Source organism: Haliotis asinina, chromosome 16, assembly GCF_037392515.1.
Source record: "Haliotis asinina isolate JCU_RB_2024 chromosome 16, JCU_Hal_asi_v2, whole genome shotgun sequence".
NCBI classification, from domain to species: Eukaryota; Metazoa; Mollusca; class Gastropoda; order Lepetellida; family Haliotidae; genus Haliotis; species Haliotis asinina.
This window is the reverse complement of record NC_090295.1, coordinates 31,851,842-31,878,508: the sequence shown is the minus strand read 5'-3', so window position 1 is coordinate 31,878,508 and position 26,667 is coordinate 31,851,842. Positions and strand designations below refer to the sequence as shown.

The window sequence follows — 26,667 nt, the reverse complement described above, 5'->3', positions numbered from 1 at the left end:
AGTCCATTGATTCTGATGGAACGATGATTGAGCAATTATTGGACCCTGCTTAGAATAGAAGACTCCCAGTCAACACACATAAGCTTTGTACATAGCGGAGTATAGACAGCAGAAGTTGGGTGGCCCTCCTTCATTATGCAGGTATCATTACGTGCATGTGCTTTCATATTTTACATGTCAAGCCTACTGATATGTATGTATGTATGTATGTATGTATGTATGTATGTATGTATGTATGTATGTATGTATGTATGTATGTGTGTATGTATGTATGTGTGTATGTATGTATTAAGGAACAAAGAGTTAGTGAGTGAAGTGAGTTTGACTCCGCTTCGTTCAGCGGTCCAGTCATATCTCGACGTGTCAGCGTCGCGTCGTGCAAATCTGCAAAGAGAATTGTGGCGACTGTACCAATCAGAATCCGTGTTGTGTATGATTTCGGGCAAAGAATCCAATTTCATACAGCATGCAGTTGATGGTGCAGTTGATGGTGTTCAATTGTACAGTTTTTCATCTTAGGTCCGACATATCTGAAATAATATGGAGCTCATCTTTGCTAAATCCATCTTCAAAGGCATATGTGTAATTTCCGACAGCAACTTGGTGACCGCCATGTTGGTGCCCAAACGAAAATACGTAGTGGATTACCGTAAACCATGAATGGCTGAGCACGGAAAATCAGAGACCTTATAAAGTGCTAATATACCTCAGAATGTATTATATGAACCAAACAAAATTCAGTATTTATGACATATTTCTGTAATAAACAGATATTTAATCTTAAAACATTCGACACCAAGTAAAGTGCAGTAAATACAATAAAAACCTTTGTGTGGAACTTGTTATAGTTGTCTAGGTCCTGACATCCAACAGTATGGGTTCGAACGAAGGATGGGACTCCGCCCATAAACTACTAGAATCTGTACTTTACCGGGTAATTCAAGTCATGTGGCGATATTCCCAACATAATCGACCTGTGAAGATCAAGGTTAGACATCGATGCTCATACTGTTCATTACTGATCTGGTTTGGTCTGGTCCAGCTTCTATTATTTATAGACCACCGCCACCGCCAAACTGGAATATTGCTGCGTTAAACAACCAACCAGCCATTTGTGACATTAAACCATTTCCTAAATGACATGGTGTATTCACTCATATCCCCTATGATCTCAGTATCATAATATTAAGATTTTTTCTATCCCGTGATATGGGTTTAGATTTAAATAAATGTGATCTCATTTTACACCCAGCAGCCATGTGTCGTTCCACGCGTCATGAGATTTGTTCTCATTAGCAGAGATGATTCGTCAGACTTTGTTCAGAATACGGATCTCGGCGTCAGTGTTGAGTAGTTACCGATTCCTGGGAGGAATTACTCATTGTCCTCCCTCATGACCCAGGTCACTTCCGTCACTCCCCTCCCGTACCACCTGGTAGAATGTCTCCTCTGGGTACAGCAATGGGTAGCTGCAATAACACTCTGGTGGTTAGGCGTTTAGGAACACTTTGGGAACTGCGTAATGATAGGGCAGTGGGGATAGCCTTCATGTTGAAGACCCGGGTTCGATTCCCCACTTGGGAACAATAAGTGAAGCCCATTTCTGGTTTGCCCATAGTGATATTGCTGGAATATTGCTAAAAGCGGCATAGTTGCTCACTCACTCACGGGCGCAATGAGCCACAAAGGAATTGTACGGCAGCTGAGATAGACCATCACTTTCTCGCCTTCACTCACTGCTGCGAATAATTTTCTAACTAGACGGGACAGAGTTACCTCCGTTGCATTATGATGTAATCGGTGCCACTTGATTTTGACAGGTCTAGTCCCAAAGCCAAATATAACCATGGTGAAATTAGAAATGTATTAAAATACGAAAGATATTTGTAGATTAAATTGTGAACAATAGGATAGATTGACCATACGTATTTCCATTCATAAAAGTTACCTCAAAGAAAATACCAATGTTGACGTACGTATGACATGACTATAGGTAAGCGACTTTCACCAAAGCCAATTTTCACAGATTATGTGTGCATAAATGGAACATGTAAGCAATCAGAAACATTTGACGGTCTACTTGTTGAATCCTTTTCTTGTTAATTGTCAGAAATGGAGATACCTACAGTTAACCCTGTGCGTGAGTTTGCGTCGGCTATAGCGTCAAACTAAAGGGAAACTATAATTAATGGTCTCTAATGTGCCCAATATTTTATATTTCCCCAGTCCTGCAGCTCCGATTCTGTCCCAGTGCCTATTCCATCTTAGCCTGAGCACGTGTAGACGCACGGGTCTCACAATGTGAGAAAATGATCAACACGATAATGTCTTTAATTTGTTTTGTTTACAGTACGTTCGTTTTCATTCCTGATTTCACCAAAGACGCTTGGTATTGTTGACAAAGATCATTTTGTCATTTATTTAAAATGTGTTAGGAATTCAGGGATCCATGTTGTAATGGAAGCTGAGTTTGTAAGATACGTAATGTAATATAGGCATAACATACCCGTAACATGAACTTATAACACTATCCAATATGGTGGAAAGCTTGCTTCGGCATTCGTGCTTTTGTATTTTTCAAAACATTCTGTGATTCTGGGGTCATCTACAACGTCCCAAATAATCCTTGGTGATTTGACGAAAACAAATATTTGCATAATAATATCCTCGTCAAATATCCACTCTGCTAATTTACTTGCTCGAAATGAATTTCTTGTCACAGCCCTGAGATACTAATGTCCGTACAGATACAAATGAAGGTATTTTTCTTTTCGTTTTCTTTATAGTTCCCTCTGTTTATCATTTAGACAAAAGCATTTTGTAATTATAAATGCTGAGAGAACTAACGAGTGCTGCATATGTGTAACGTGAACTTATTAGGCGTCTTATACGGCAAATGGTTTAGTTCGAACTAAGCCTGTGTGTACGTGGAGAGTTGATGCGATAGCCTAGCGGGGAAAGCGTTCGCACGTCATGCCGAAGGTCTGGGTTCGATTCCCCCCTGGGTACAATGTGTTAAGGCCATTTCTCGCGTCCCCCGACGTGATATTGCTAGAATATATAATTGCTAAAACAGACGAAAAACCCAACTTACTCACTCACTCACTGAGAGTCTTAACCTTCTAGCAACACACGGGCAACTTGGGCTGTATATTTACCAAGAAATCTGCGAATGAAATCGAATAACACGTTGATCCATTGGTCGAGGCAATATTTTAGTGTTTGGAATTGGTTGAAATAGCATAAAGGATGAATTGCATATCGTCAATTTTCAGATTGTCTTGTTCAGGTTGTTATCCCAGATAGCCTGTTCTATGTTTTATTTGTCTTATTTAGAAACTGCGCAAAATGCATTTGTAAACTTCACATACAATGTAAATTGATACAGTTTGCTACTTGCTACAATGTGATGACTAATGTATCATGAGCATAAAACTCCTGACGTCTTCAAGAAGTATTCATTTATGACTTGATTTCCGGCCCTGAGAACTCAAAGATGTGTTCCATCACAAAAACAGTAGTGCCAAGATCGTTTGTGGTCGATTATGAGAAAATATGATCGATTGCTTGGTCCGGCGTTGGGCCACTGCGAACGATCTTCGATTACTCCAAATCAGAGCGCTACTAGGCGATAACAGTGTATCTATGCCTGTGTGGTACAGAAATAGAGCATACTACAGTACAATATTGACTATCTTTGTCATTGGCATCGTCGTTCTGGACGAACACCACAATCTTGTAATACAGGTCCATGTTTCACTCAGGACACGGAAATATTCTTGTGGAAGCCATGTGATCATATTTGAACTAACCGTCGACAAATATGAACTTGCAGCAGTAAACCTACTTGAAAGGAATAAAGAAAATCCATTGTTTTATGAAGACATATTTATCAAAGTCTAACATAGTTATCATAGTTTTGTAAATAAATCACTCTCTACGACTTGTTAAGCTATAACACACTTTTCCCACAAACCTGAGTCTACATTCAAATTTCGGACTATTGAATTGTTTTGTGGACTAGTAACTTTCAGGCATAGCTAGCCTGACTGGCTAACAAAAATTGGAAACCGTTTCGCTGAATGTGTCCTTGAAAAGCTCCTTGTGGCATTAAAATCTGATTAAGATCTATGATTCTTGACACGATCCGTGAAATGTATTTCAGCTGTCAAGATACAATTCGGTGAAATATTGTCAGCTATGAGCTTGTTTCTGATCCAACAGTCCTGCCACAAGAGGCAACCATACTTGTCGTAAGAGGCGACTAACGGGATCGGGTGGTCAGGTTTGCTGTCTTGGCTGACACATGTCATCGGTTCCCAGTTGCGCGGATCGATGTTCATGTTGTTGATCACTTGATTGACTGGTTAGGTGGAATATTGCTGAGTGCGGCGTAAAACTAAAGTCACTCCCTCACTCACTCCAACAATCCTTGCCTGTCTTTCTGATATGCCTCATTATGTTACTGCCAACCAGCTACAGGATTTTCTTGATAAGCAGACAGATGAGCTCTTGAATGATCCCTAGGTTCTTCCAAACTGGCCTTATCCTTCTTAACCCGTGTGTCATCAGCAGATGCACGATGAAACGTATGAAAGTGTTGTATTTTCTCTAATTCCCAAAGAATACATAAATATATATAACAGTAAAACAGTATTAGAATAGCGCAGAAAATTTATTCGTTTTTAAAAATATTTATTACTATTTTCAACTATATATTTTTATGATTATGTCGTATGCTCGTTATCGATGATACATTAGTGGAACGTGGTCGGTTTGTCTGTAATATTTAGAAGTTCTATTAAAATATAACATAGAACACGTGTCTAAACTTCGTTCATGTTCCTCATGTCAAATACATCATAATAGATTGACCATTTACTATATAATTGTGTGAATTAAAGTGTTGTATGACGGGTGTGTAATAAACACTGGTCCTAGCGAAGAACACCACGTCTTAACATAAGATATATAGTCATATCGCACGTTCCATTTATACGTGATTGACGATTACCCCCAAGATAAGAATAAAACCTCTTCACTCATTATGCACATAATCTGTGTCAAGTTTGAGTCGTTTTTAAGAGATCGTGATATATGACATAAAAAGATAAAGTCGACCATAACGGGGAACGGCACGATATGTCACCACGATATTTACACACATCACATAGGTGTTATGTCTGTCTACTTGCTGCTGGATTGGGGCTGTAGACAGTTAGACTGCAGCTTGTCCAGGAGTGTATGGACCGAGAGAAAGGCCATCGGTAAGCGTCCTATTTCTCAATGGTGATATCTTATCACGGATCATGCTTATAACACATGGATCTGTATAGTTTTACGCCGCTTTTACCAATATACCAGCAATAGTACGGCGGAGGACATTAGAAACTCACGTCGCACGTTGTGTCCATGTGGAGAATCGAACCCAGGTCCTCAGCGAGACATGCGAACGCTTTAACCACTAGGCTACTCCAACGCCATCGCTTCATAAAGATTTGAATAATTTAATCTGCTGTTGATGATAACCTAAGGAACATCATCCATGTGACCGGTGAAGTTCCAAATTGGGATTTATCTTAGTAACCCAACAACTTGTTTGTCCACAAGAGACAAATGACACATGCCGTCGTTTCCCAGCCTCGCAGATCAATGCTCATGCTGTTTGTCACAAGATTATCTGGCCCAGACTCGATTATATCCAGCCCTCCCCCATATAGCTAGAATATTGCTGAGTGCACTAAGTGACGTAAGAGGCGACTAAGGGGTCGAGTGCATCGACTCACTGACCTGGTTGATGCATGTAGGCGTGTCCCGATGAGTAGATGATATGTAACATAACACTCCATTTACTCACGAATGACGGACATGATGAAGGATTTACTGACTACTTCCTGAACACAGTCAGACCACATGGACAGCTTGTTTAGGTAACGAAGCTTATATCACCACTAGAACTCTCATCGTCGTATTGAATTGTAGTACTGTAGTGGATACCGATACTTCCCCATGCGTCGATCATCTGACAATATACTAATCAACTTGGTATATTTCTTGAAACAAACACGACCACGAGTTCGTGTAAACAACACAACATCCATATTATTAACTATGAATGGTTAGCATAATGATTGAAATATCTTTTTCACCGAGAATCTTACACACCTGAACAAAAACTTGACATTTTGTAAACATGATTTATCATGAACTGCTATTTATGTTTCTTTCTTCGGCGTGACAAGCAAACGCTTTACCCACTAGGCTACTCCTACAACCTCCTGTACAGTAAACTACGAACTACACCGACTGCGACCTCGTGGAGACATTATAATATGACTTCAGCAACCTTTCCTTGCCTTAAGGAGACGATAGGGTGGTCAAGCCCGCTGACCTGGCTGGTACACGTCATGAACGTATCCCAGTTACAGAGATAATTGCTCATGATGTCTATCAGTGGATTGTCTGATTGAGACTCGATTATATACGGTTTTGTGATTTGATTTGTCTATTGTCGCCGCACTCAGCAATATTCCAACTATATGGTGACGGAATGCTGCTGTGTGTTACGTTAGACAACAAACAAACAAAAGCAAACGAGAGGTGGTTGGTCATTGTTTTCGCACAAAGTCCGGGTGCGCGATAACGAAACAAAGTTCACCTTGTTATGGCTCCAGTCGCCATTCGTAACAAACAATAACGAAGGTAATTGCGATCAGAACATGAAAGTAGTTATGGTGAGTGGATCAATGATTTGTGATCTATCGACGTCAACGCACGCATTGCTTGTGATGTACTACTCTACGTAGTCTGGCAGTGATAGATTAACTTGCTCCATGTTTCCGTGTCACCGGCGAGCTGAGGGGATAGCTACAAACGAAAAGAAAACAGACATAAAATACTGTGTGACCTCTGGCTGGTACGTGTCCCAAGACAATTGCTTCGTTCCACAACTTCAGATTGTTTATTGACCCTATAAGATCCGGGTTAGAATTGATTTTCCGCAACCCATGCTTGTCGAAAGAGGCGACTAACGGGGTCGGGTGGTCAGGTTCGCTGACTTCGTTGACACATATTATCGGTTCCCAGTTGCACAGATCGATGCTCATGTTGATCACTGGATTGTCTGGTTAGTTGAAATATTGCTGAGTGCGGCGTAAAACTAAACTCACCCTTTCACTCCCTGTTTGTTAAGGCGTCAAAAGCTTCGCTGACCGACTTTGTCAAACAGTTTTCTAAAACTGTGGAAATATTAACCCAGTTACCTTGTTTGTTACAAAACTTCTCTTTCCTAACACTTTTGAAGCCCATCTGCAAGCTCCAATATTGTATTTTCGAACATCAGTTTATGAATAGCCGAACACACACAGACTAGAAAAATGGATATTATCTATTAAAAAGAAAACCATTTGAAGGATCTGTCTAGATGTTCACATGTCATGTGTTGTTAAGATATGTAGATGCTGACATATAATCCCCTTCTAATGTTTTACCTGACTTTTGCTATTTTACCAAATTTGAAAATGATTGTTTTTCAAACAACAACAATCATGTGCAACTGTTAACTTTAGGGAGTCCTTTAGAAGGAAGACTGACAATGTACAGAAGAACAACTTCTATACTGAATGGTTCATCCATTTGCACTTGAAGACCTCTTAACCGGCATTCGTTGAAACCGGCAAAGTATGCCGGTATAGAGGGCTTGCCGAGGGCTTCCACTGTATTATTATCCTTCTTTATGTACCATTGTTGTCATGGTGAGGTAATACACATGGAAAGGGTAACAGAAAACACTTGCAACTGATACCCATGCTCAAGTCTATGAGTCCACGCTGAGGGTATAACAATAGGGTCAAACAGGGTAGCCGGGTGTGGGTGTAAATTAGTTTATTGACGTATCTAATCTGTGCACACCATTATATATTGAGGGCTGTGGACGTTGACAGTCAACACATAAATATATAATGGAGAGAGTGAAGACTATACATTTTCGTCTGATTTTACTGGAATTGGGGCTACATTTGTAATGAAACATATCTCTCGGCTTTCAATAACATTATGTCCTTCATAATTGGAATTGGCAACATAAAAGACAAGTACTACACGCGACGATTGGTTTTCCGTGTTGGTGATTGCTTTGCAGTCTTGAAAACAATGCCATTTTCTGGTAGGTAGCAGTTGTTTCCTACATGAGACGCGTGATAAAAAATGGACAGTTTGTTAGAATATGACTTCCGGTGTAGGAGTAAATTAAAGAATGCATGCTCTCGTAATGAACTATTCAACATTGTATTTCATATATGCTTTAATGTTCCCTGTATCATAGATGCAAACAATTGAATTATTGAGAGGATTAGTTTCGTCAACCAATGTTGAAATGAGTAAATATTAATTGTGAGCCTCCGGATTACACCTTATATAACGACAATTTCAGTCGGTGAATCGACTGCAGGAATAGATGTTACAATGGCTGTCTCAAACACCGGGAAATACACCCTAAAATACTAAAGTTTCAGACACCAAATTGATTTGTGAATTAGATTGTCAAATGTCGACCTTCTTACCACGGTGTATTACATTGAGGGTCAGTGAAATTAAACGTCAGATATATTAATACCCACTCGGTAAGTGAAATATTATTTGAAAAATAGATCACAAATATATATGTAAAGAATATTAACACGGAGAAGAGCTTACATTATATATTGGTCTGTCAGTATATTGAAAAGTTAACTGGGACGTTCCTAAACGATTCACATTGACTGTAAACTAAATATGGTTATAAAACAGATTACGAAATATATACATACATTATGTTTGTAGGGGCATATTATTTACCATCTGAATTACAGTAGACCAATACATCCCTTAATCTCAACTCGCACAGGTGTCAGTAGTATCTATATACATCCATATATTCTCACGATCCCATTGGAATAAAAGTATTTTCCACAGACCTCGATCAATACAAATGAAAGACATAAACAGGATTAATAAATCAAGCAAACGACGAAACGAAGCGTATCTGTGTGTTAATGGCTGTAAAAGTCTCACATCTCCCAGTTATTATAGTGATCAAGATATCTCGCTACAGGCCAATTTGTGTCAACCCAGCAGGTCACGCATCACGCACAACGTTGTCAGTGACATCGTCTAATATAGACGGTAGGTATTAGAAGTATGTAATAGGAAGGATACCAGCTGAACCCTGACTATCAGGCGTAGCGTGACAGGTTGACTACTGTTGAGGCTGTGGCCAGTGACAGCAGTGTGCGTTGTGCAGGACGGAGGCGCGACCTCTACAATTGGATCACCCTCTTCACTAGCCGCATCGCTGCTGTGAGTACCTTGACTTTCTCAATCATGCCCTGAGGAACACGTTTCGTTGATGAATGTTGGGGTGTTTCTTCGAAGAATGTTGAATCTGTGTGGATGGTTCTTAACCGATTTTTTAAAAGAGAATTTGAACTGTATGTTAAGTGAGAACGTGTTGAAACAACACGTGACTGCTATGGTGGAAGGTGATGCAGGTACCCTACACATAATCGCGAGAACTTTTGGATGCCAACTCCTTTATTTTGAAGGACCTGGCGTCTCGGAGTATGTTCTTACTCCATGCACACATGTAGCTGTTTGTTTCTCTGTTGTTTATTTGCATGATGAAGATGTTGACTTCCTTAAATTATCGTCTCTATGTGGTTGATGTGTTTCAGGTAACCCATGCGGTTTGTTTCCTATCTATCTATGCTGTATACATTATTGCTGATTGATGGGATCATGATTTTAATGTTTGGATAATGTAGCCGCCATGCTTTGTTATTGAGAAACTGTCGACGCGATACTTGGCCCCAATTCACTGACTCTCTGTTTGATCGGCGATTGTGAATGCTTTAAACCTGTCCCGTATGCCAGCCATGTATAACATCCGACTTTCCATTGTGCCTGGAGTAAATATTACATCTTTCACGTCACAGCAAGCTCCTTCTAAATAACTGAACATTTCATTAATCACCGCGGTGAGGTTTGTCCTGAGCTTCTCCTCGACTCCCATACTGGTTTGTTTATCATTTGTACGAGTAAAATGTTGGGGTGGACATCAAGTGACTAATTGAAACTACGTGTATTTTGTTTGATTTTAAGGGGAGCGAAAGGTCCAGTAGTCCAAGCCCCACCGGTGTATCAGAAACTTCGGATCGTGGGTTCGAATCCCTGATAATGTTGCAAGCTTTTTGTGTACCATTAGTTTCTTTACAGGGGTACACAACTAAAAAAAGTCATAATAAACAAAGCATGCTCTGCCTTTCAATGCATCGGCATCAAGGCACAGTACTATTCACGGCAATGTTGTAATGTGCGTTTAAGCTTACATTTCTATGATGTTTCACATCATTAAACGCCTGTTTTGTTTTCTGTACTGACATCAGTATGCGTTTTTACCTTTGCATCTGTATCCAAACCAGTACTGACACAAGTATTGGCGTTAGTATTCATAACAGTACTGAGAGCAGAAATCACATCACTATTCACAACGGCACTGGCTTCACTATTCACATAAACATTGCCATCAGTATACACACCAGAACTGACACAAGTACATGTGCTGTGCTATGCTATGCTATGCTATGCTATGCTATGCTATGCATAAACAACGGCCAGTAATTGCTTCACTGTGTACGACTGTGTTGACATACACGTTGGTAGTGCTGTAGTGACCCGTAACGTACCTTGTATTGCTCAGTTCGACTGAACCCACTCGATAATGCGTTTGACGAACAACAACAGGTCAACAGAGTGTAGGTAGCTCACCTAACCTGTTTCCCATAAGCCCGGCCGTGTCTGTAACACAACCGTGAGTGAGTTTAGTTTTACGACGCACGGGGCAATATTGTAGCTATATAGTGGTGGTCTGTAAATAATCGTGTCTGGACCAGAAAAAGCATAATGAACTAATGCAAGATATTTCTAAGAATCACCAACCTCATTGGGGTTAAATTATTTGTATCCATCAAAATAATATATTTTCAGAGATTAAGAGTTGTAGTTTACCTTATTAAGTGTTTTGGATATTACACATGCCCACAGGATCGTTGTTGTACTAAAGATTGAACCCATAATGTCTTAATAAAATGTTAAAATATTCAACATCTCCAACCTTTAGTGTTCTGTACATATGGACGAGTGGGTAGTTTCTGTGCACAAAGATGGATGTGTGGGTTTAGTTTTACGCCGCTATATTCCAGCAATATCACGGCGGGGGACACGAGAAGTGGGCTTTGCACATAGCACCTATGTTGGGAATTAGACAGGTGTTCGGTGTTACGAACGACAACTTTAACCACGAGGCTACCCTACCGTTCCCTACTAAAAACCCAGAAGTCCAGCAACTAGTTGTCTTGATCACGTGCTCCATGGGCCTGTTGACCAGTTCCTGGTTTTGTAGATACGTTTCGTCACTGGGTCACATGGGATAACCTGTTTGACGGTCTACACAGTGATTATATCAGTCGCTCTGATTCAGAACACTTGTGACATCATTCACCATTATTGATGGACAATGATGTCACCAACCGAATATCTGAACAGTTTAATATCGTTCAGCGCTGCAGGTGCTTTGAAGAATCTGCCTCGTACAGTATAATCTCCGTGAAGACCAGGGTTTGTATTGATCTTCACCCGTATATGCTTGTCGTAAGGGGCTACTAAGTTTGCCCTAAAAGACCTCTAGTGGGTCAGGCTCACTGTTTTGATAAATGCATGTCATCGTATCCCATTTGCTTGACTGCACTTGCTGGATTATCTGGCCCTGACCATTAAAAAAAAATATGATTCACAGTTCCTGAATCACATTATTTTCCCTGCTGCGCAGCCCTCCCTGCTATGCTAAAGCCCTAAATGAAGTAAGTCTAGATTTCTCCAGGTTCTAAATTTCCCATCTGACTGGACTTCCTTTTCAGTTTAAATGGGTTTATTTGTTACTATTAATAATGCATATATTCAGAGACAAGGCGTTAGTTTAATAAATAATCTGAAATATTGCTAAACAAACAAACAAATCATACCTATATAAAGTAACCTGACACAGTTACTGTTTTGATCATATATATTCCCTTTAGCCGTGTTTGCTTTTCAGCGCTCTTGGAGAAAGGTTACCAAGGCTACATCGATTACTCGGAATAAAATCTTTTCTTGAGTAAAATACATATTATGTAAACACACCATGCTATTAAGAAAAGTGCTTAAGCAAATTCATCGCTGAGGACTCCCAACTTAACGCCAGTTGTAGAGGAAATCTAGACTTGCCACATTTTCTAGACTTGCGTGGGCTTTCTTGCATGTAAATACTTCAGGATCTGTACGACAGACTACGCCAGTTGTAAAGATCAGTAGTCTGGTATGTCTGTAATGAAGGATATTGAACAGGGACACAGACGTCACCAGATTTTGAAATCAGCATCTTAATTACATTGTCATTACATATTTTAAGTCATTTACGATGACGCTATGTGCTGTTTTACTTTTTCATTTAAATGTATTTACGAAATGCAACATTGTAAAACTCGTGTTCCCTCAACGAGGATAATTGGCACGTACTGACGTTAATTGTAGTTTTATTTAAATGCTTTCCCATTGCCCTCACGAAAGCTTTAAGTACATGTGCACTCACAAAACTTGGAAGGTTGACTGTGAAAGTTGATAAGACAGAAGGAGTGAGTGAGTTTAGTTTTACGCTACTTCTACCAATAATCCAGAAATAACACGGCGGGGTACACGAGAGGTGGACTTAATGCATTTTACTTACATGTGGAACCGAAGCCGTTTCTTCGGTGTGACGAGCAATTGCTTCAAGCACTTGGCTACTCAGGCCGCTAAAACACATAGAAAATGAGACGAGTTAGGTTTGCTTGCTCTTTCAACTTCACTTGCCAATATTTCATCTTTATGAAATAATAATCTGGATTAGACAAGACAATCCAGTGACTGACATCATCAGTGCCGACCTTCGCTGTTGTGATACGGGGACATGGCTACGATAAACTGACACTTGTACATTGTATTTGTCGAAAATATAGTAAACATTATCAAAGTTTTACTGGGCAGAGAACAAATAACGAAACGCACCAAACTTAGTGTCCAAGATATACTAAACCGCAAAGAAACGTCATCCTACCAAACATTTTGCCACATATGTTTCATCTTAATTTTTTTTTTCACTTATCATCTACTAGCCAAACCTGGGTCGTAGTCAATGTTCAAGAAACTTTGGTTTGAGATTCTGTATTTGATACAAAAACATGTCGTTAAAACGCAGTTACTAAAGTAATGATGGGATTTTGTGCGTATTTCATGAAAATGACAATCCACGTGCATTCATCCCCATAAGGAGAGCCACCAAACATGCACCGAATCATTCACTGTTCGACAGTGGCGACATGCCACGATTATCAAGGGAACAGTATGACCAAGCTTTAGGAAGACAGAATGCTGGCCAGACTGCAAGAAATGTATGTTGCAAATCATTTTTCTGTTCACGTTCGAACAATATACGGCCTGCAGCAACGAGTCCAGGCCACTGGAAACACAGCCCACCGTCCTCGCAGTGGAAGACCGCCTATGACAACGTTGAGGCAAAATCGACCGAATGTCATCACCTGCTAAATCATTTCGCTAGGGAAAATACAATCACCAGGGACCAGTCAGCGCCGTCACTGTGCGGGGGTATCTGCGGCAGGGAAATATCAGATGTTGCACGCCTTACCACTGTCCGATCCTCACTGTTCGACATCGTCGATCCACGTCTCCAGTGGGCCACACATCATCGGAAATAGCGTCACCGACTGGCGAACTGTGGTATTGCGTCTCGAAGGCTGATGGCAGAGTCAGAGTGTGGCGACGACGCGGGGAGCGTTTTGCAGATGATTGTGTCCTGAAAAAGGGTCGTAGGGAGGTCCGAGTATGATGGTGTGGGATGCTATTGCTCTCAGTCACAAACTAGGCCGTATGATGTTCTAGAATACTGGTCCTGGTAGAGGAAATTATGTAACATCTGCGCGCTATATTGATCAAGACCCTTCCTCGTGCCACATTTTGGTCATCGTGGAAACCACGTCTTCCAGCAGGACAACGAGGGACTCTCTCCTTCTACATGGCATACAAAAGCTTTAGTGGCCACCCCTCAGTCCAGACCTAAACCCGATAGAACATTTGTGGAACGAGAATCAGAGGAGGCTCAAAGATATGCGACCAAGGCCGACAACTGTAGCTGAACTCTCTCAGGCGTATCACCGAATCTGGGCGCAAACTCCTATCACCTTCATTAACCGTTTCATCCACTCCATGTTGTCAGCTGGAAACAGCTCAAGAAGGCCACACACGTTATCAACTTTCGGATCGCATTGTCGCACCACCTGTCGTCATTTCACCACGTGAAATAGTGAGTGGGTGGGTTTGGGTGGGTGAATGAGTGAGCGGGTAGGTGGATGGGTTGGTGGGTGGGAGAGTGAGTTGTGGATGAGTGAGTCATTATTCGACCTGTGAGTGCATTTTTCTTTGACTAAGACTAGCAACTTAAGTTGCTGGACCGGTAAATGATCATGTATGTAATTGTAACAAATATATACTTGTTGAACTGTCATTAAAAGATGTAGCCCACTTTACGATGGTGCGGTGGGGTTGCCTACAGAGTTAAAGTGTTCGGTCGTCAGGCCGAAGGGTCCGATTCCTCACATGTTTGAAGACCATTCTGGTATCGACAGTACGATACAGGATAATATTGCAAAAACGCAGCATAGAGCTGGACTCGCTCACAAGCATACGTCTTTGACAAGCACGTTGCTTCACTGGGTTGTCAGCTATCTTTCACAACCTCGTTACAATGTTAAGTATTTAAACTTACGAAACAGTTCTATATAAGCCTTATAGCCGAACGTGTCGTGTGTAGTAATTGCAACTTCTTCGATAAAACAGTCGTTTCATGAATAGAAAATGCTTCGAGTGTATTTGCAAGCTGATAACGCTTTGACACGTACAACCGGAAATTAGAGGAATTGTGGGAACCCATCGTCCCCAAATGTCTCCGAATGAGGCATAAAATATGTATGTCAGATGGATACTTACACGCAGTTTTCCCCCTAAATGATCTACTCTCCCAGACGCATTGTACATGAATTACACAGGAGATGGCAGTGTCAAAGACGGCCCATGCTGATGGCACTCATATACTCAGTAGCGCACGTGTATATACGGAGTGAATGACGTATGGGTGTCTTCTTAAGAGTGAATGCGCTCGCACATACAAGGTAAGGTGTAAGTGTTAAACTGTATGTCAAGTGTACTCCCTGACTTAAGGTAAGATGTCTGTCACCTATAAACAATGGTATCTTAAGGTGTCTGTCAGGTGTACTCACTGGCATGTCAAGACGAATGTCAGGTATACTCATTGACGTGTTAAGATGTCTACCAGGTGTACTCACTGGCATGTTAACATGCTGTCAGGTCTACTCACTTGCATGTTAACATCTCATCGATATCTTAAGATGTCTGTCAGGTGTACTCACTTGTATCTTAAGATAGCTACCAGGTGTAGTCACTGGCATGTTAACATCTAACTGATATCTCAAGATGTCTGTCAGATGTACTCACTGGCATATTAACATGTCTCAGGTGTACTCACTGACATTAAGATGTCTGTCAGGTGTACTCACTGGCATATTAACATGTCTCAGGTGTACTCACTGGTACCTTAAGATGTTTGTCAGGGGAGCTCACTGAGATATTCAGATGTTTGGCATGTGTACTCACTGGTATCTTAAGATGTCTCCCTCAGGTGTACTCACTGGCATGTTAAGATGTCTGTTAGGGGTATTCACTGACATATTAAGATGCTTGTCAGGTATGAAGAGTAGATGCCAGTCCGTCACACCTCACTTGACAAATTCGTATTTAGCTGATCCAATGTCAATTAAGTTGTTAAATGCAGGGTGGAAATCGCACACGTAATGGTTCAAATCAAACCAATGTGTCGTGCAAAACAGAGGGACAGTTAATTACACGCCATACCTTAAACGTAACCAGGACAACAGGTATCGTTCCCAACAACTTGACAGGCGAACCATGCTCCAACTCAGCTATCGTGCAAGTAATGATATTTAATACAACAATTAACTGCATTACAAACCATTCTCTAGCTTCGCATGACAAGTTATTACAACGATACACTTAATCCATGACTACAGTTCAAAATAAGCCGAGAAAGTAATCGCAGGTAAAAAATCTAGATGTGAATGAAGGTATACAGTGTCGTGTTCAGTGCAGTCTACGTTTCAATAGCTGGGAAATCACATCTCCGACTTAGCTATGGGTGTTATTATCTTCAATTACCCCCATCAAATCATGGCCAGTGGTGCGTTCAAGCTACACCTTGTCTCTCACTTGTCGGAAGTCAGTACGCCAAAACGTATCGATCTGCGATCTGCCCACCTTCCTGGAAATAGTTCTCGTATAAATGTTTCCGATTGTTGTGGGTTTTGAATGTTAAGGATGTGGAGTTCAACGTGGGTTTTGATATTGACGTATTTGCAGATCGTTGATAACGAGTGGGGTATGTGAAGTGTTGTGGTATGCCTTGAACGGAACACCATCACATAAACTGAGGTAGTGAGGTCGGTTTTACGCCACTCTAAGCGATATTCCAAGCCATTTCAACTGACAACCGAACCCAAATCTTCATTTAGATGAGCGAACACTGTCACCGCTTGGCCACCCAAGCGCCCCGTGAGCTATACAGGCCGTTTGAAGCACTGACCATGAAGCAGTGTTTGAGTGAGCGGGGCAGTGAGTGTTGTTCTAGGTCACGCCAATATCCCAAAATTACAGAGAAAACTGTTTGTTATACACCAATGATTGACAGTATGACAAACTGCCCGGGACACGGTGACACACAATCGGTGGTATCTGATTACCAAACAAGTATAGTATTCCCATGCTCTATTCCACTGTAAAAGTGCCCGGGTACTTATGTGTTTGTTGGCCTGACTGGATTGTCATCATACCAAAGGTTGCTACTGCTTTTTGATAATCTATTATACCCTGGTCCAGACTTGCGGTTATTTACAGACTGTTGTGGAGTAGCTGTGGGGATATTGCTGACTGCGGCGTAAACAACATTCATTCATTCACTCACTAATAGAAGACTGTCAGTACCCGAGGGCTAGGGAGACACAGTCGTCTTCCGCGCCTGTGTGGGAGTATCAGATCACTCACCCGGATCCCATTACTCTAGGGGGATTTCAACTAGGGATCAAATCTCTCTCCTCGGGGTTACGACACCTTGAGTTAAAAACATGCCTCAATAACGTCTCACACTGCCTGCGTAAAGATATTGTTATTTCTATTTAGACATGTAAGATTTTGCCACAGATATTGCTGTAATTCAAAGATATTTCATTTAAGAGTAATGTTGAAGTTTCTAGGGTAGCATAGGTTTATCAAGCTCTGCTCTAAGGCTGCACTGAATGCTATTTACAGTAAGTCTATCCATCAAATAGGCAAGTCTAGATAAGCGGACAGTACAGAACTCCAGTCTGTGATTTATGCTATTTAGAATTTTTCTTTAAACTATTTTATCATTATCTTAGAGACTTGTGCAAGTCTAAGGTGTATACAACATGGAAATTTCTTGAATAAGTTTGATCCAATGATATCGCGGAAAAGAGATAGTATTATACGATAGTGTGACATGCGGCAATGACTCTAATAATCCACTGTAGACTTGGATATGTCATCAAAGTATGGAGCTGAAGATATGCCAAAAAAGAAAAGAGAGAATTTCAGATCAAACAATTAGTAACTGAAGTCGATATCAGAAACTCAGTTGTTTCTAAAGCATATTCCGGGTGATTGGTGTATCCAAGGAGAAATTGATTGTATCCTGAAGGATGCATTTCGGTCCTGAAAGGGCAGTGTTTTGATTCTTCGACAATTTTCTTCTAGAGTGTGGTTGAGAAAACTGAGAGACCTATGGTAGGTGCATGTGGCAGGTTTCGATGCGCTATGGCCTAGAGACCAAAGTGTTTGCCTTTAGCTCGGAAAGTCCGGGTTCGACTCAGTATAATAACCTACAACGTTGGAGTCAATTTCGTAACTCCCCTGTCGTAATGTTGCTGTTAGTGTTCAATGTGGCAAATACCGAACTCAATCCTTTGTACCAGCAGCTGCCCGTTGAAGGCCATCAGATTTGTTGCACGGTTCAGATGAGATTGGAAATCAAGAAATCTTGAGAGGAAACGATAAACTTTGGATTTTTTTCTAATATCGATGTGTTTTCATATCTGTGGGTGTTACTAAATATTGGATTGAGCAACTAATTACAGATTACGGAATTACCATGACAATATTGAGGACATTTTATTAATCGCAAATAAGACCACACTTGAATATAATGTCATATTAGAATAGAGTAGAATATGCTGCATAATCCTGATCAATATTCCAGAGTAATGGCGCTTAAATAACACCCGTCTGTTAAATATTATCAGGAATTAATGTTGGAGACAGAACGGAATAATGTTCGAGTCAAATATTATTAACATCAAATAGTCATTATTTATTTAATGTGAGGAGCTAGACAATCTATATTCTTTCCAAAAGGTTTGCTTTTCACCGCCACTGATCGATTATATTTTAGTATCGTGCTAAAACTGGAAAAGAATATTGTTTAATTCTATGAGAAAATATTAATGTTCTAAAGAAATCCTACATTATCAAAAAAAAATTCAAGATGTCAGTAGCTTCGATCTGTGACGGATAGATCAGAATCTATTTTACTTGTTTTCCCGATGTCAGGAAAGGTGGCATTAAGATCAAGTTAATGTTTCCGACTCTTACTCAATGACATTGACAGATGAATATACTGTGCTACACTTATTTTCATCTATTTTGTACAATGAAGTACATTGTTTTCTTCGATTTGAAAGGAACAATATATTTAGGTTTGACAAGCTTCATAGAGGAAAAGGCGAGGAGAAACTGTCAAACTTTATGAATCTGGCCTAATGTCTAATTCTGACCTGCTTTGCACGGAGAGTTGAAGACCGTGTCTGGGGATCAGCATAAAGAGAGCATTGGACTGGTTGACTTCGAGTCAGTTTTTGGTGTCTCAATTGGGCGATGGTGTAAATTTGTTGCATGTGATTTTAGCTGGTTGGTACTATTACACGAGAATTGATCCGCATCACGTTACGTCACCTCACATTACGTCAGTCACCTCACATAACCTTTCATTACGTCACATCACATCATATTATGTCACGTCACCTCATCTCTCATTACGTCACGTCACCTCATCTCATGACATCACCTCTCATTACGTCACGTAATGTCGCCTCGCCTCGCCTCGCCTCGCCTCGCCTCGCCTCGCCTCGCCTCGCCTCGCCTAAACAGCTGAAATGCAATGTGAGATGACTGTACACGGCGAGGTTACTACAATATATACCTAATTTTCTGTCTAATTGATTTCAGTCTGGTTTGTTTTGAGAAGAAATTTGCACGAGAGGAATGATGCCGAGGTCATGACCAATGCCAGCACTTTGATAGACGCACACAGTGATCTTCCCTTGGAGGTACCGTGGGTGGAAAGAGCCATAGAGGGCGGTGTTCTGATAATAATATTACTTGTGGCCTTGTTGGGCAATATTTCTCTTTGGATTGTAATCCTGAGATCACGTGACCTCCGGAATGAGTCGAACTATCTCGTGTTGTGTTTGTCTTTTGCGGACATCTTGGTTTCTGGTGTAAATATGCCAGTGACCATATTCACAATTTTCTATGGAAATTGGTACTTCTCAAAGCTGACGTGCACGGCCACCGGCTTCACCAACATGATCACTTTCGTCGGTAGCGTCATGTCTCTCGGAATCATCAGTTTCAACCGCTACATTAAAATATGCCAGTCGCATCGGTACAGGGCCATCTACACAACACGGAATATCGTCTTCATGGTCGGAGGTGGGTGTTGATTTTTTGTTTGTTTTCTCTAGAATTCAGATACGTGAATGTACGAGTTAGAATTGATCTTCAGAAACCCATGCTTGTCGTAAAAGACGACTAATGGGATCGGGTTGCCAGACTCCCTGACTTGGCTAACACAAATCATTTTATCCAGGTTTCATAGACCTATGTTCAAACTGTCTATCACTGGAATGTCTGGTCCAGACGCGATTATTACCGCCGCCGTATAGCTTGAATATAGCTGATTGCGGCGTAAAGCTCCATGCGTGTGTAAAAAGACGAATAAGGACAAAGGAGATGGGGAGGCCTAATTAAAGGCGCCATCCTTCGTCTATGTCTGTGTCCATCGCTCTATATCGGTCTCTCTCTCTAGGTAGCATGCCAAAACAACCTAAGTCAGACTTAGGTTGTTTTCGAAAAATAACAGAGGCTTGTGGAGCTTGAGAAGTTCTTTCCAGTGATTATAAGGTTGTTGGGGTATGTTTTATAGGTTTCAAGAAAATAGCTTTTGGAGTATGGTACTTAGCGCCAAAATGACCTAAGTCAGACAAAGGTTGTTTTGGCTGACAACAGTCATGACTAAGGTTGTTTTGGCATGGAACTGCTGTAGACTCTTCCTGAAGGAGGTAGAAAAGTCCTCCAACCGTGTGGTTACCAAGCAAACAAGAAACCCAAAATAAGGACAATTGTGGACTTAAAACAGCTCGAATCTGTGTATAAATTATATAGAATGAAAAAGAAAATTCAACAAAATATGTGACTGAATTGTGAAATTATTAATTTAGGTCTATAAACTCCATTTTTCCACTCCCTTGACTTAGGTTGTTTTGGCAGGGAATGAATCAAACATGTTGGTAGGATGTTGTATTCCTACTAAATGGGTTCAAAGAATAATGAACATGGTTTGAAGTGGGAGATGAAAAGTGTAAGTACGATTACATATTTCACATTCCAGTTCTTCTGTTGAGGGATAGTAAATTCTTGTTATTTGTTGATATTTATTGCTTTTTATGCATTCTGAAGTACAATGAAAACTTCTGTTCCTTTCATTGTTTCTGAAGTCGTCATGAATGGTCCCTGCTGCGGCTTTGATAGAGATTTTTCAGTACTCTGAACCGACCATCTTGTTCAGGGATGTAGCTGCTGTCTGTAGACGCTGTTGAAGCCCGTCACTTTGGTCGAGATACATCTACCTCAATCTTCAAAGTTGTGTTTGCCTTTCAAGATCAGATGAACGTTATGGGTTCTCCAGCTATATAATGCCACTATGTACCAATGTGGAGAAGCTTCTGCTCAGTACCGTACATTTTATCCTCGATAATGTCCAGGGTATTCGTCCCGATAAAAACTCCACTACAATAGAAGATTATCGAGGATGCATACATGTGTGCTCATCGCAGTCATTGCATGTGCTAAAAATAGCTCAAATATGAGAAAGAATATACTGAAGGAGTTAGGATATAATGAAAGGAATAACATTATACTGAAAGAATCACACTATACTGGAGAAGTAAGAATATACTGGAGTAAGAATATACTAGAGGAGTAAGAATATACTGGAGGAGTAAGAATATACTGGAGTAAGAATATACTGGAGGGAGGAGAATATACTGGAGGATTTGAATATACTGGAGGAATAAGATTATAATGGTGGACTAAGAATATACTGGGGGAATAAAAATATACTGGGGGAATAAGATTAAAAAGGAGGAGTTGGAATATACTCTAGGAATAAGATTATACTGGAGGAGTAAGAATATAGTGGAGGAGTTACAACATGCTGGAGAAATAAGAATACACTGGAGGAATCCAAATATATTGGAAGAATAAGATTATACTGGAGGAATAGGATCATAACGGAGGAGTTAGAATATACTGGAGGAGTAAGAATATACTGGAGGAATAAGAATATACTAAAGGAATCAAAATATACTGAAGCAGTAAGAATGCACTGAGTAAGAATACATTGATGGATTAACACTACACTGAAGAAGTAAGAATACATTGACAAAGTAAAATTACACCCCGAAAATTTGTGTCCCTCGAGTTGTTCTCTATAAATTCTTGTCTTTCAGCGAAATATATATTAAATTTACAAGTGTAAATGCTAGAATTCAGTAAATCTTTGATAACTGATGCACTTCACGGTTCTTATTGTCCATTGTTTATTCACCTCACTTCTATCAAGCACGTATCCACAATATATCCCATATATTCTCATCTGGTCAAAAGCATCCATACACCCCATGTGCTAGTCAAATGCCAAATTTAGGATATCTTGTTCAACGTCATCAAACTTATATGGAAACGACTTGTTCCATACTCCATGACGGTGCTTGTGACAGTGTGAGATCATGCTATCACAATATCATCTTGATTTAGTGGCAGTAGTTATTGAATAGGGAACTGGGAATGACTATTGTCATTGTTATCATTTAGCATTGAAATAGAATAATAATTATAGTTACAATCATAATCAGGGTAATTTACACCGAAATAATCAAAATATTTATGTATATTAGTGACTTAGTTTATTTTGGCATGCAACTTTTGTGACTTTGGTTGTTTTGGCATGGAAACGTGTGCATACTTAGGTCATTTTGGCAGGTCATGAAGAAGTCAAAAATGATTTTTTGCAATAAATGTTGAAATATTAATGAAAACTCGTGTAACGACTCACAATCCTTCATTGTATGTTTCATGTTGTGATTACCGCCTATTACCGCCTCGCTGTCTATAGTAAAATTGAAAATACTGTTTTAGTCTCTCCTGTAAAGTTGCAAAAAATGACAGCTTGTTTTGGCATGCAACCCTTCGTCTATCGATCTCTCGGTCTCTCTCTGTGCGTAGGAATACATTTACGTCGAAATGACCGACGATCTAAATAATGTGGCAGTTCTGTTGTGAGTTAATAGCGATTAGGGGTGAGTGATCAATGGCCACCTCGGTGATAATTAAGGTGTCCGGGCTGTACAATGTGGATGACTGTCACTGTCTTCTCGGCACATTTGGAGCTATTAAAGGCACAATTAGTTTAATTGTCATGGTGTTTTATGCCAAACTCAGATGCACGACAGCGGTCAGTAAATAATCGAATCTCGACCAGACAATCCAGTGGTCAACATCATGAGCATCAATCTACGCAGTTGGGATACGATTACGTCTGTCCACCAAATCAGCAAAACTGACAATCCGATCCCGTTAGTCGTCCTTAAAACAATAATGGGTTGAAGATCAATTCTAACACGGATCCTCACGGGTCTCGGTTATGTTAAAAGGAAATTACGCCTAAAGCATTTAGTGGCATATACTAGTCAAAAGAAATCAAAGAACGACTCTTTCATTCTATCATACCATTTTGCTAATCAGACATGAAATAGCTACTATATGAAAGATGCGTGTTTTCTTTAAATCTTTTAAGCCGTATATTAACAATAACGAAAACGAACTGCCAATTCACAAGGTGCTGATATCATTATTTTTAAACTTCAACATAGAAGTGACGACAGTAAATCGATCTACAGGCGAGACTAACGCCAATCAGTCAATGGACCAATATGCATTATATGAACTGAGGAATGCAATAACAGTGATATCAACATATCTCCTCACATCCTTCAATCAAGAAATTCGTATAACGCACATTACCGTGCATACAACACTTGCCGTCAATGACCGACGGGCTTTCAATACAATCTCGCAGAATATTCTATATCTAATGATCCAAGTGTATTTCTCGTTGGTGAAATTAAGGAAACATCTTCACAGGGAGAGGGCGGTTACGTAATCCCTTGTTTGGGATGAATGGGCACGAGCACAGATGTATGATTAGCAACATGGGATTTGCAGTGAAGGTTTGAGAGCTCTTATGGGTTTCATAATGGTAAAGGGTTCGGACGCCTGTTGTGTGGGGGGAATGACTAGAGACCGTTAATGTTGGGATACGCCAGTCATGACCATTCGCCCTTTCCTGTATAGGGGACGGTGAGGTAGCCTAGTGGTTAAAGTGTTCGCTCGTCAGTCCGAAAACCCGGTTTCGATTCCCCACATTGGTACAATGCGTGAAACCCATTTCCGGTGTCCCGCCGTGATATTACTGGATTATTTTTAACACCATATTCACTCACTCACTTTCCGTGAGGCGTCATTCTCCATTCCATCAACGTTCCACCAGAGTGTTATTACAACAGTAAAATACGTTTTAACACCGAATAATGATTTTGTGACAGAGTACTGTAAATTTAACCTGTTTACATTCGTTGCCACTATGAAGAAGAAAAAGAAAAAACCCAATGGGAATTTGCTTTACGTCATCACACAGGACATATACGAACATAGGATAAATAAGATCAACAAATATAGTGATTCTTACAGGCAAATATACTGTCAAATAAATTATCAAAAATATAAACATACAGGCAAATCAGTTATTCTTAATATATGCTAACAACAACATTGAAATATGTTCATTTCAGCAACAAAATGTTAAGCTAGGTTTCCACTTGTACGAATAGTGTGCGTAATTGTTTTTATACGTAGTGCGTATTACGTGTGCATAGCGTCCAGTTGCATGTGTACCTGCATAAGGGCTATGTGATGCGTTAAATCAGTTCTATCTTTCCTGTCCTTGGGAATCCCTACTTCCGTCCTCCGTATAGCTAGGTGATGCGTATTCGGACACGTTTTGAGCCTCAGCAAATTCACGCACGACGCCCAATGTATCACGTTTTACGCGTGCATAGAAATCGCTATTACTAGCGAACCACCGCCTTATATAGCTAGAATATTGTTCAGTGCGGCGTCAAACAACATACCAACCAATTAAGCAATCGTATGCGTAACATGTGCTTCTATATTCCAGGTGTGTGGTGTTTCTCCGGTCTGCTTGCTTTACCTCCACTGATTGGCTGGGGAATGTACGATTACATACCGACACAGTCTTTCTGCTTCTGTGATTGGCCGACGTCAGTTTCATACACGTTCTTCATGGTTGGAGTGTGTTTCGGGGGACCCTGTTCTGTGATGACATTCTGTTACATCAAGATCTTAAGAATCTTCCGTGCCAGTAAATCTCGTATCAGCTCATCTTCCCAACCCCCTTCAGCACCAAACTCAAAACCACCGTCATTGAAAAGACCCAAGAAAGACAAGACGTCCAACCTTCTTGATAAGCCATCTGTCCAAAATACTATCTTTCTAACGGTACCGGAGGACGAAAGTTCAAAGGCTAGGACCAAAATAGCAACACTGCGTTCCCAGAAGGCAGCGCGCAGGCGCCAAGAGGAGTTCCGGTTAGCCATGTCTCTGCTGGTTGTTATTTTCGTCTTCGTGGCCTGCTGGCTGCCATTTTGTGTAACAATGTTTTTATCTGTGTTTCTGCCGAGCAGCGTCAAACGAGGATCGGACATGTTCACTATTCTGCTCGGCTACGCCAACAGCGGCTGCAACCCCATCATCTACGGTTTCATGAACAACAGATTTAAGATAGCTTATAAGAAATTGTTCTACGATGTTATCTCCCCTTGTAAGAACGTGCCACAGGAACGAAAGGAACCCGAATCAAGTCCGTTCCCTTCCGGGACTGACGTTCAGGACGCGACGTCATCACAGGCATAGTTAATAATCGTTATCAAACCCCAACTAAGGTGTTAGAATAGGTTTTCTGTAACCGATGCTTGTTGTAAGAAGCAACTAACGGGATCGGGTGGTCAGGCTTCCAAACTTGGTTAACACATGTCATTATATCCCAGTTACGTAGACCGATGTTCATGTTGTTGATCACTGGATTCTCTGGTGCAGACTCGACGCTTTACAGACCGCCGCCATATAGCTGGAATATTGCTAAGTGCGGCGTTAAACAACAAACAACAACAACAAAAGAGCACTAACGACTACTACGTTTACCGATTTTAGTTCAGCAGGTCAATCGTTTTAAGAGATGCCTTGTTTAATGGTCGACCATCTTAAGTACTATCTGTGAGAATCCTGCTAGAGTGGATTCTATATCAGTCAGACATCATGTACCGAGGTCCCGATCATCAGGTAATTACTTGTACCGGGAGTTTATGTGTTGAATCTGAAAAATGTTAAAAATGAATTGTGTCCTGGACACTTTAACGATACTTATTGTGTTCTCTTAGATCATGGTTCCGGGTACATTGCGTCCAGACGTTACAGTGGGACCTGTTTGGTCGCCTATACCACAAGTGTTTTAACCAGCAAGTCTATCGCACGTAGTAAACTATTCGTACGTAGGAGACGGCTTAACAGAGATCAGTGTCGGCTGCTGAAGCATTGTATATTTTCACATATTCTAAATGTATCCTATATTATATTATTATATATTTTAATACGGGTATTGGTGCAATAGTTACATCGTGATAGTATGAATATACTAACATTATCTAATACGATATATTTAAGAATAACGAAAGTGCTGTAAAATCAGTACATAAAACATTATTCTTTTCAGAAATGTTTGAATGTAATTGTAAACTAGGTAAATTAATGATACATTCATGAAATATATATTCATCAAAATGGTTTTTGCAGCACTTGTGTAAACTGCCGAGCAAGTGCACATTTGGAAACTAGATTTAAACATGTAATATATTTATTTCGAAACGGTAGTGGACCGAAAACAGTCGCCCGAACACTACAGGCCAC

The 26,667-nt window shown here is 40.5% G+C and overlaps 1 protein-coding gene across 2 annotated transcripts; it reads left to right on the top strand.

The window, feature by feature from the left end:
* The first annotated feature begins 5,222 nt into the window (after positions 1-5,222).
* LOC137267526 (melatonin receptor type 1B-A-like) lies at positions 5,223-25,694 on the top strand. 2 transcript variants are annotated; one of them, XM_067802005.1, is made up of 3 exons: positions 5,223-5,267; positions 19,513-19,998; positions 24,863-25,694. In XM_067802005.1, the coding sequence occupies exons 2-3, from the start codon at positions 19,563-19,565 to the stop codon at positions 25,615-25,617; spliced, it is 1,191 nt and encodes a 396-aa protein (XP_067658106.1). In that variant the 5' UTR covers positions 5,223-5,267; positions 19,513-19,562; the 3' UTR covers positions 25,618-25,694. The 2 variants fall into 2 exon arrangements, with proteins under 2 accessions (XP_067658106.1, XP_067658105.1); XM_067802004.1 differs by lacking the exon at positions 5,223-5,267 and adding an exon at positions 9,257-9,336.
* The last annotated feature ends 973 nt before the right edge of the window (positions 25,695-26,667 follow it).